General features: G+C 53.6%; 1 protein-coding gene across 2 annotated transcripts in view; it reads left to right on the plus strand.

Annotated features, from left to right (window-relative positions):
* ADGRF3 (adhesion G protein-coupled receptor F3) overlaps nucleotides 1-10105 on the plus strand; it is a 34974-nt gene extending 24869 nt beyond the window's left edge. Inside the window, exons 2-14 of one of the 2 annotated variants that reach the window (XM_069494380.1) lie at nucleotides 1089-1149; nucleotides 1498-1659; nucleotides 2050-2223; nucleotides 2703-2921; nucleotides 3856-4065; nucleotides 4589-4732; nucleotides 4917-5113; nucleotides 5494-5673; nucleotides 6532-7902; nucleotides 8378-8419; nucleotides 8509-8571; nucleotides 9026-9081; nucleotides 9945-10105. In XM_069494380.1, the coding sequence (XP_069350481.1) occupies nucleotides 1089-1149; nucleotides 1498-1659; nucleotides 2050-2223; nucleotides 2703-2921; nucleotides 3856-4065; nucleotides 4589-4732; nucleotides 4917-5113; nucleotides 5494-5673; nucleotides 6532-7902; nucleotides 8378-8419; nucleotides 8509-8571; nucleotides 9026-9081; nucleotides 9945-9966 (2901 nt within the window). In that variant the 3' untranslated portion in view covers nucleotides 9967-10105. Of the gene's footprint in view, nucleotides 1-1088; nucleotides 1150-1497; nucleotides 1660-2049; nucleotides 2224-2666; nucleotides 2922-3855; nucleotides 4066-4588; nucleotides 4733-4916; nucleotides 5114-5493; nucleotides 5674-6531; nucleotides 7903-8377; nucleotides 8420-8508; nucleotides 8572-9025; nucleotides 9086-9944 lie in introns of those variants that run through there. The other variant, XM_069494381.1, reaches the window with a different exon arrangement.
* The last annotated feature ends 630 nt before the right edge of the window (nucleotides 10106-10735 follow it).

A 10735-nucleotide genomic window follows, 5' to 3' on the forward strand; every position in this document is an offset into this window, starting at 1 on the left:
GTGCATGCCTGTAGTCCCAGCTACTCGGGAGGCTGAGGCAGGAGGATCGCTTGAGCCCAGGAGTTTGAGGTTGCTGTGAGCTAGGCTGACGCCACGGCACTCACTCTAGCCTGGGCAACAGAGAGAGACTCTGTCTCAAAAAAAAAAAAAAAAAAAAGTGAAAAGAGAAGAAAACTTTTCAGATTTGGGAACCAGTGGCATAGACGATGGGAGAGAATCTGGAGAAAGGCATCAGAGTCTAGATTAGTACCTTTTGATCCATTTTCTCTCAGGCAGATACCTATGTCTATGTCTGTATCTGTAGGTACACATCTACATTTCTAAACCCACATCTATTTCTATCTCTAAATCTAAATCTATTATCTATCTTTATCTACATCTACATGTACATCAATATCTAAATCTATACTATATCCTTTTTTTATTTTTGTAGAGACAGAGTCTTGCTATGTTGTCCAGGCTGGTCTGGAACTCCTGGGCTCAAGTCATCCTCCCAAGTAGCTGGGACTATGAGCACGCCCCACCACACCCAGCTTATATCCATATCTGTATCTGTAGCCATATCTGGTTTTACACAGATATCCACATGCACATGCCATTTTCAGAGAGAAAGGAGTTGGTGAGGAAATAGTATACAGGAACCAGAAACTAGGAGAAGAGGCTGCCTTCTGCTCCCCCTTGTGTCAAATCCTATGGAAGAAATAAAGTCCCCAAGTCTCTGGGCTGGCCAGCTCTGCCCAGCACCCTTGCTGAGCTCCAGACCCATTTCAATAAACCTAGAGGCCCAGGGACAGGTAAATTCAGGAAGGGATTAAACAAAGCATATTGACTCCTTAGGGTGTGCCTGGTTCCTGGTTTTAGGTGGCATCTGCAGGCCCTGGCAGGGCTCCTGGGGCTGCAACCCTGGCACCCCTCCAGAAGCCCACTTCCCCTTCCCAATGGGCATGTTGAGTCCCGGCAAAAAAAAATAGCTTCCAAGGGACCTAGTATTCCTGGTTGAGACCAGCCAGGCTGGTCGCTGAGATGTCCTTGGGAGGGACTTGAAGTCAACCTCTCCTCAGAGGTCTCTCCTCTGTGCTCTGTTCCAGGGACAGAGTCAAGCTGGAAGGGAATCTGGGCAGCTCCTGGACCCAGGGAGTGCAGCAGGGGGTGAGTGGATGGCCAGGGGAGGGAGGGAGGAGGAGGAAAGAAGGAGCCAGGAGAGGGCACGGTGGCAAGGAGTGGCGGGAGTGGAAGAGGACCAGCTCGGGCAGTCCACCAGGTCCGCGTCCATTTCTTGTGAGGCCTTGAGGATCTCGTTCACCTCTGCAGCCTCATCTATGACGTGGGGGCTGCTGGGAGGATGCCATGAAACAGCATATCTGGATGCTCCCTGAGTCCTGTCTGTGCGGCTAGACAGGCTATGGGAGGGGGATCTGCTCCGTGTCCCTGGGAATGGCCAGCTCAGTGTGGGAGGCGAGAAGGGACTGCCCGTGCCTTGCTGCCTCTCCTCTCCAGCTGTCCCCTCTGCTCCTGTGGAATCAGCTCTGGTCTCCGTCTATGTACATCTGGACTTTCAAGACAAGACCTGGCCATTGACACTCTCTAGGACCCTGACTCTCCCTGCTGCCCTGGCCTCTGCTTCCCCAGGAACTCTCACTGGCCTCAGCCTCACAACAGGTGCCACTTGCTGGAGTAAAGGGAACTAGGCTCCCCAGCCCTCTCACAGCTGGCCTGAGGCCCTGTGAGCCTCTCCCCATCTCCTGGAGGGATGCCTGGTTCTTTCTCCCTGGCCCAACTCCCTCCCCACCACACCCAACACCACACAGACCTTTCCCTGCCTGTCCCACCCCATCTTTGAATACAGGCAGAGGGCCAGGGGCTCACAGTGCAGGCTGGGACTTCCACCCTCACCCCTAAGCCCCCACCCAGCATGGCCTCTGCTGCCCTGAGCCCTGCCTGAGGAGGTGCAGTCCTGGCACCTAGCCTTAAACAGCCCTAAAGGCTCTCGGGCACCCACCTGGCTTCTCAGACAACCTCCCCACTTCTTACCCCCCTTCTCTGTCACAGAGTGTGACGTCAACCTGGAGGGGCATATCGAGTGTTCTTGTCTCTCTGGGTACCAGTGGAACGCCAGTGTCTGCTCCCGTCACCGTCCCTGCCAAGCCCTCCACAGTGACCGGCCTTGTGGCTGTCTTGTCTTCAGCCAGCCTGAACCTGGGTACTGCCAGTTGCTGCCACCCGGTGAGGCGGGGTGGGAACTTGGAAACCAATGGCTTCAAGTGAAAGAAATGCTCCCTGTGGTTTTCTTCCTCGCGGAATCTGTATTTCAGCCCCAGCAAGAGCCAGCCTTCAAGGCAGATCACAGGCCCTGGGCTCCCGGCCTGAGCAGTAAGACTAACAGGGCCCCAGAGACACAGGGACAAGCGGAGAAAGTACTAGAGTGACGCTGCTTCTTACCCTCAGAGGCCAGAAAGCAGCTCCAGCAGCCACACGTTCCTGGGGAGGGGAAGTCATAGGTCAAAAAAGTTGTCTTTTTAGATCCCCGTATCAGATGGGGTCCTCAGGCTGGATGACAGCAGGGCACATTCAGATGCCCATGCAGGGACAAAAAGGAAAAAAAGGGGGGAAAAAGTTAGGTGGGAGGAAACTTGGAGGAATGAGCCTCAGAGAAGGGGAAGGGTGAGCTCCTCCGGAACTCACCACCTCCTTCCTCCCTGCAGTGCCTGGAAACCTGAGCCTGAACTCCCCGCTGCAGCGGCCTGGCCACACGCTGAACCTGAGTCTCCTCATCAGCCACGAGGCCACCAACCTGAACTGGTTCCTGAGGCACCCAGGGAGCCCCAGACCGGTCCTCCTGCAGCCAGGGACACAGGTGTCCCTGACCTCCAGCCGGGGCCGGGCTGCCCTCAGCATCTCCAACATGTCCCATCACTGGGCAGGTAGCTGGCCGGGTCCACCTCACCTCTCTTCTCCTCTTTCTTTTTCTTCCCCTTTCTTCTCTGCTTTCCTTCACCTCTTCCTCCCACTCTTCCCTCCTTCTCCTTCCTTCTTTTCTTTTCACCTCTTCTTACCCTTTCATCTTTCTATTTATTCATTCTGAGGAAACAAAGGCTAAGAAGCCCATTGGTGTGGAAAATTATAATGTGGAAAATTCTAAAAATGGCCGGCTGTTTTCACTATGGTCTGGGGACTTCTGGGACCCTTTTAGGGGTTCGAGAAGTCACGACTATTGTCCTAATACACTCAGATGTCACTTGCCTCGTTCCCTCTCACTCCCTCAGGAGTGGACAGCGGCCTCTGCCAGAGGCTGCAGGGGTCTCCCAGATCTAACGCAGACACCATTAGGACAACTCGGCCGGCTGCCGCTCAGGCAGACATTGGAGAGATTTGCACAGATAGGAAACAATGTCCAACGTCACTCTTCTACTTATGTTTTGTTTTGAAAAATAAAGTTATTTTTCATAAAAACATTTCTGTTAAGAAAAATATAATGTGCGGAATGCTGAAAAGACGGTCTCAATTTCAGCTGAGAACAGATCCGTGTTTTTGAAGACACTACAATGGCAGGCAGGGGGCAGGAAGGACATCTGCTGTAGGGACAGAGGTTCACCCTGGAGTTCGTGGGCACAGGCTAACAAAAAGGGCCAGGAGCCTCTTCCACAGATTTCTTCTTCCTCCTGGAAATCCTTCTTAGGGGCAGGGACTATCTTCTACGTGGGCCACCCTGGGACCTTTCTTGCTGGGGTTAGGCACGGGGCACCGGCAGAGGAGGGAGCAAGAAGGCAGATCTGGGCTGAGGCTCGGGAGGCAACGGAGATTCTGCGGTGCGGGTGGGCCTGGAGGAGTCCCGGTTGCAGCAGATTGTGTCTGCAGGTGAGTACATGAGCTGCTTCGAGGCCCAGGGATTCAAGTGGAGCCTGTACCAGGTGGTGAGGGTGCCTTTGGAGGTGACAGACGTGGCTCGACTTCCAGACCAGCTCTCCATCTCCTGTGCCACCTCCCCAGGCTTCCAGCTGAGCTGCTGCATCCCCCGCACAAACCTGGCCTACACGGCTGCCTGGAGCCCTGGAGAGGACGGCAAAGGTATGAGGAGGGGGGAGAAGGTATGAGAAGGGGCAGCTATCAGGCGTCAGGGGTGAAAGGGGGCAGCTGGTCTCCTCCAGGCGGCTGGGTCTTCAACTCATGAGAAGCAGAGGCCGCAGCCCAACCAGGGACTTGGGGGTCTAAGTACAACACTGTTTTCACCCTATCAAAGCAATCCCACCTCTACTGATATAACAGGACCACAGTGTATAGGTAAGTTTTGGCAAAATGCTTTCATCCACACAATCGCATTGAATTCTCTGTGAGGTTAGTTTGAGGACAGTCCCCATTTTACAGGTGAGGAAACTGAGTCCTGGAGCTACTTAGAGAACCTCAGCGTCCCCCTCAGCAACATCCAACCTCTGTCCTCCATCATTTGATGTCCACACACCCGTGGGCTCTTCCCCACTGCTTCACCTGCTTCTGAAATTGCTAGAAAGACTGAAACAGCATGTCCAGGCCTGCTGGGCTCTAGGCCTGGAACAAGCCCAGTGATGGTTTCCGTCTCTCTTCTCACCCTCAGCCTCCTCACTCAACACGTCAGGCTCCCAGTGCCTCGTGCTGGCCGTTCAGCACTGCCCGGCCACTGACACCACATACACCTGTGACCTGCAGAGCCAAGGCCTCACTCCCCTCAGTGTCCCTGTCTCCGTCACCATCATCCGGGGTACGCGGGGCTTGGGGTGCAGTGGGCCGACCTCAGCTGCTTGCCCTGGGGGCACGAGCTCTCCTCCATGGCTCTCCCTGCCCTGGGCAATGGGGCCAGGCTCCGGGGCCTACACAGTTGCTGCCCAAGGAAAGGCTCAGGCTGGACTGTGATTGCTGAGGGCTCCCGGACCTTCGTTCTTCAGATGGAGACATCACCTGCCTTGAGGACTCCTCAGGTGTGGCCTGGAATGTCACCAAGGCTGGCCACGTGGCACAGGCCCCATGTCCCGTGAACAAGAGCGGAGTGGTGAAGAGGCCCTGTGGGCCCGACGGGGTCTGGGGGCCCATCCACAGCAGCTGCACAGACGAGAGGCTCCTGGCCTTGCTCGCTAGAGCCAAGGTAAAGCTCCTGCCCCGCTGCCCACAGGCTCCTGGCTCCATGACCCACCCTCCCTCACTCTGGACCCAGCCCACAGGTTATTCAGCTTCTCTGAACTGGAGCCGTAGCAGAGCCAGGACGTGGGTGTGGGGGCCTCAGAGGGGCCAGCACTCTCCTTGGGGGGGGGGGATGCTGTTCTTGAACCCTAATTCCATGTGTGCCTCCCCCTTGCATTGTCAGTTCCTTCCACGTGGCTCACATTCCCCTCTCTGCTTCCTGCTCCCTGTGGGACAAGGTGTGGGGATGGGGGTGGGAAGAGGCTGGACAGAAAGAGAAGGAGGTGGCCCCTCCCTCATGGGGACTCTCCCGCCACCCCCCTCCTGCTGTCTCATCTGTCTCAGCTGCTGCAGGCGGGCCAGGGCAAGCCCGATGAGGAGGTGCCACAGATCCTGAGGGAGCTGTCAGGGCAGGCGGCGGTGGCAAGCTCACCCTCTGACCTACTGACGCTGCTGAGCACCATGAAATGCCTGGCCAAGGTGGCGGCAAAGGCCAGAATACAGCTTGAGCGCCGTGCCCTGGAGGTGAGATCTCTAAGCCACAGAAAGGCCAGCTGGGCAGTGGAGCATGGAGGCATTTTGCCTGTGGGCACGTCTGTCCCTCTGACATCACGGTGGGCTGTCAGTCAGCAGACATGTCTGGAGTCCAAGTGTATGCGCTCCTGGTCCATTTCCCCTCTTGCACACCAGTCTCCCGGGCGATGGAGAGTGGGAAAGGCCTGATGCTGGGAGCACGGGGGAGGGCGGAAGGCAGGAAGGGGTGTGCAGACAGGAGCGCAGAGGCAGCATGCACACACAGACATGTGGCTATGATGCGCACACGGAGACACTAACCATGCTTGGCTTTGGTGGACTCACCTAAGTCAGCTCAGTGCGGGCCTCAGTTGGTGACCCGTAAGCTGCAGCCAAAAGAGTAACAAGGGGCGATGATATTACTCACCTTTCATGTCTGGGAATATGTAGCCCACAGGGGTGCACAGACATGCATGTGGCCCTTGCCTTCAGAACATCATGCCCTGAACCACTGGTCACCATTCCCAGCTTTGAGGACCTGGCGGGGTCAAGGAATTGGAGAAGTTCCCTCTTAGAACCTGGATGGCCCCAAGGGATGGGAGGGAAGAAGGGCTGTCGGGCAGAGGGGTGGGGTGTGGATCAGGGGACTGCACACTTGAAGATGCCTCGAGGTGGTTGGTGGACCAGCTTCCCATCCTTCCCTTCTAGAAAGTCTCCCTTCACAGGCCTGTCCTCCTCTTTCCTCTTCTCTCCAACCTTGGCTCTTACCTGGACTGGGAAGGGTAGGTTTGGGGTCTGTAGCTCTCAGTGCTCCTGGCTGAGAACCGCAGGCTCGAACAGGTTGGGCCATTTCTCTGTTGGGTCCTGCAGAATCTCCTGACAACCACAGACAAGGTCCTAGACATGGACACCAGTTCTCTGTGGACCCAGAAGCCCTGGGTGGGCTCAACTTTCCTGCTGGCTGTGGAGACCCTGGCACGCAGCTTGTGCCCACAAGATCACCCCTTCACCTTCAGCTTGCCCAACGTGCAGCTGCAGACCCGGCTCCTGGGCCCCGCGTCGCCTGCTGACTATAAGATCTCCTTCTCCACGCGGCCCCCACTGCAGGCACAGATTCCCAGGCATGCACTGGCCTCGCTGCGCCACAGTGGACCCAAAGTCAGTATTACCAGCCTGGTACTGCAAAAGCTGGACCACCTTCTGCCCTCAAACTACGGGCAAGGGCTGGGGGACTCCCTCTACACCACTCCTGGCCTGGTCCTTGTCATCTCCATCATGGCAGATGGCCAGACCTTCCACCAGGGAGAGGTCATCATGGACTTCGGGCACACAAAGGGTACCCCTCACTGTGTCTTCTGGGATCACAATCTCTTCCAGGGCAACGGGGGTTGGTCCAGAGAAGGATGCCAGGCACAGGCAGCCAGTGCCAGCCTGACCACTCAGTGCATCTGCCAGCACCTCACTGCCTTCTCCATCCTCATGTCCCCACACACTATTCCAGAAAATCCTACCCTAGCACTGCTGAGTCAGCTGGGCTTGGGGACTTCCATACTGGCGCTGCTTGTGTGCCTGGGTGTATACAGGCTGGTGTGGAGAGTTGTGGTGCGGAACAAGGTCGCCTACTTCCGCCACACTGCCCTGCTCAATGTGGTGCTCTGCTTGCTGGCTGCAGACACCTGCTTCCTGGGAGCCACACTGCTCCCTCCAGGGTCCCGCAGTCCTCTCTGCCTCATCGCTACCTTCCTCTGTCATTTCTTCTACCTGGCCACCTTTTTCTGGATGCTGGCGCAGGCCCTGCTGTTGGCCCACCAGCTGCTCTTCGTCTTCCAGCAGCTGTCCAAGCACCGAGTCCTCCCCCTGATGGTACTCCTCGGCTACCTGTGCCCCCTGGGGTTTGCAGGTGTCACCCTGGGCCTCTACCTACCTAGAGGGCAATACCTGAGGGAGGGGGAGTGCTGGTTGGATGGGAAGGGAGGGGCGCTCTACACTTTCGTGGGGCCAGTACTGGCCATTGTAGGTATAAATGGGCTGGTACTAGCCATGGCTGTGCTGAAGTTGCTGAGACCTTCGCTGTCAGAGGGACCACCTGCAGAGAAGCATCAAGCTCTTCTGGGGGTGATCAAAGCCCTGCTCATTCTCACACCCATCTTTGGCCTCACCTGGGGGCTAGGCCTGGCCACTCTGTCAGAGGAAGTCTCCACAGTCCCTCATTACATCTTCACCATTCTCAACACTTTCCAGGTAGGTGGCAGGGTGGTAGCTGAGCTTTTTGCCCTTTTGATGGTCTAAGTCACTGCCAATTCCTTCTCAAGGTAGAATCACAGTGGAACAGAAGAAAATAGGTTCAGGAATTTTCAAAAGCTTAGGTACCGGTCCCAGCTCCTCCACTGACTAGCTGGATAACTTCAGACAAATGACATAACCTCTCTGGGCTTTGGTTTTCTTATCTGTAAAATAATAGCTGATTTTGCCAGAGAATTCAGGAAATTGTCAGTACCCAATCCTTTGATATCACTTGTAACCATAACAATAAGAAAAACATCTGGAATGGATCCTATGCGCCAAAAGGTACTAATGGACAAGAAAACTGAGACAGGCAGCCTCAGGATATGAGTCAGACAAGAGGACAGAGGTTGAAGGAAGAGCAGAGGGAGCAAGTTGACTTGGGTTGACCCCTTCCTCCTTGACCAGCTCACCCCTGCGCTCCTCTTCTCAGGGTGTCTTCATCTTATTGTTTGGTTGCCTCATGGACAAGAAGGTGAGTCTGCCTACCTAGCCCCTGCCTGCCACGCAGTCCAAAGGCCGGGACTTTGGCTGGCATAAGCTGGGTGTTTACCTCTCCTGCAGGTGCAAGAGGCTTTACGCAAACGTTTCTGCCGCACCCAACTCCCCAACTCCACCGTCTCCCTGGTAAGTTGCCAGCTTCAAATCCTCAGCTCTGCCCCTGAAAGCAGGTCGGGTGCTCCACAGCCTTCCCCAAAGGACATGGGCACAGCTAGAAGCAGAGAAGATTGGGGTTGTTTTTTAGAGAGCAGGTTTCAAGTTCAAGCTCTCAGACAATGGAGGGAACAGCCTAGTCAGAGAGGTCAGAATTGGATTCCTGATTTCCCGATTATGACCTGGGCTCCCGGGGACTCTCTTCTCCCTGATGTCCCCATATAAAAATCTGCCTCCAGCTAGCATTTGAAGGGATAATGTAGGATTGTTACGCATGGGAGTTACTGCAGCTAAGAGAAAAATTCCTAGGATTACTGCAGCCCAGGCAGGAGTGCGTGTGAAAAAGCAAAATGGGTACAACCTCTTCGGAGGAGAGTTGACCGTAATAATCATCTCCCTGCGACTGGGCCTTTCCACTCCTTCCTAGGCCACCAATGAAAGCTACATCTTGGAGTGCAGCAAAGGAGGAAGTAAAGCTGCCAGGTGAGAGCTAAGCTTTCTCAGAGCAGTGTGAGCAGGGTGGAGTGCAGGAGGGGGTAGCAAAGAGCCTCCTGGCAGAGTTCTTGACAGAAGGCTCCTCCGAACATACCCAGCCCCGCCCAGAAGGTGGAAAGCAGGTTTTCCCAGGGCGGCCATTTCTAGATGGGCTGGGGAAGGTGGAGGCCCCAGAAAGCAGATGGCATAGCATCTTCTCTTGCTTTCCAAGAAAGCCAGAGGGAGTTTCGCCACCAACAATTCTTGACTCAGTTGACTCTGAAAATTCCTTTTCATACTATCACACTTCTAATTATCCTGAAAAACCTTTGCCTCAAGGAAGTGCCACCAGTGGAGTTGGGGTCCAGAGGGGAGGGGGGGTCTCCAGAGGTTAGGCAAGGTCTCTCTTCACCAGCCCCAAGCTTCAGGGTGAGCTCCTTCCCAAAGAAGTCAGACACTTCAGAGGGAACCACTCACAGCCCCATGTTCCTGCAAGGGAGTCAAGGCCGTGTGCTTGAATCCACCAGACAAGCTCTAGCCCAATACCCTGAACCCTTCTCCACTCCCAGAGCTCAGCCATGGGCAAGGCAGGCTCATATTTCCATTAGTGACGCCCATTTCTCTTGCAGCTCACCTGTCCCCAGCCCTAAAGTATCCAAGCAAGAATAGCATGAAAAACTAGCTAAAGCCACCTGATGAATAAGCCTGTCCTTGCTATAAAAATAATCCACAGATATCCAAATTCAGAATAATTGCAAGTAAACTGTCTCAACCATTTTTTAACTAATCAACAGGGCATGTTATGGATATATTTGATTAAAATGGTTTTAACTATTCAGTGATTTCTTCCCTGATTATTTCTTTTTTAATAGTTATGAAGAAAGGATGACTTAATGGACAGGAAACTCTGATCTTCCCAACTTTGGAGATGAAGGGCAGAATTTGATTGGTTTCAAGTTTAGGAAAAGGTGAAGTTAATTGGTCCCTCTTTCTTTAACCTTTAACAAAATCAATATAAAATGTAAGTTTCATAGACGTATCCATGTATACAAAGAGGCATTGATATAAGCACGTTTGTAAGAATGGGTTATAAAAATTTAAAGTAGAGGGAAAGGTACCACAGGAAAATATTACAAATACTAATAGTTAAAAGTGACAGGATCAAGCTAAGGCTAGATATACAGAAGATGGATTTAAGAAAATCTTTTAGAGGACACTCAGACATCTGGCTGAATTAATTTATGGAATTCACAAGTGGAAGATGACGGAAGTCTGAGAAATTTTTACACTAGATAAATGAAATAATTCTGATGAATCAGTCTTTGTTAATTATGCAATTCATGGATATTTTTACAAAATGGGATGGGGACGTTTTCTCTCACAATAAAAATGGATGTTACCACATGCTGTTGAACACATTTTTCTTAGAAACACTGTATCTTCACTTAATGATTTGTGTGACTATTTTAATTGTGTAGAAACCAGCCCTAATGTTTCTATAAATAGATTCAATCCTGCTTTCAAAGAGAAGAAACCAGCTCACCAGGGCCATGGCGACATTCCTCAGGCTTGCTCCCGCCCCCGAGGAGACAGCGGTGCCTGAGCTGTGAGGGCTGCGCAGTCTCGCCTCAGTTCCACCTCATTTCACTTTCACTGCAATAAT

This window comes from Eulemur rufifrons, chromosome 19 (assembly GCF_041146395.1).
Source record: "Eulemur rufifrons isolate Redbay chromosome 19, OSU_ERuf_1, whole genome shotgun sequence".
Classification (NCBI taxonomy): domain Eukaryota; kingdom Metazoa; phylum Chordata; class Mammalia; order Primates; family Lemuridae; genus Eulemur; species Eulemur rufifrons.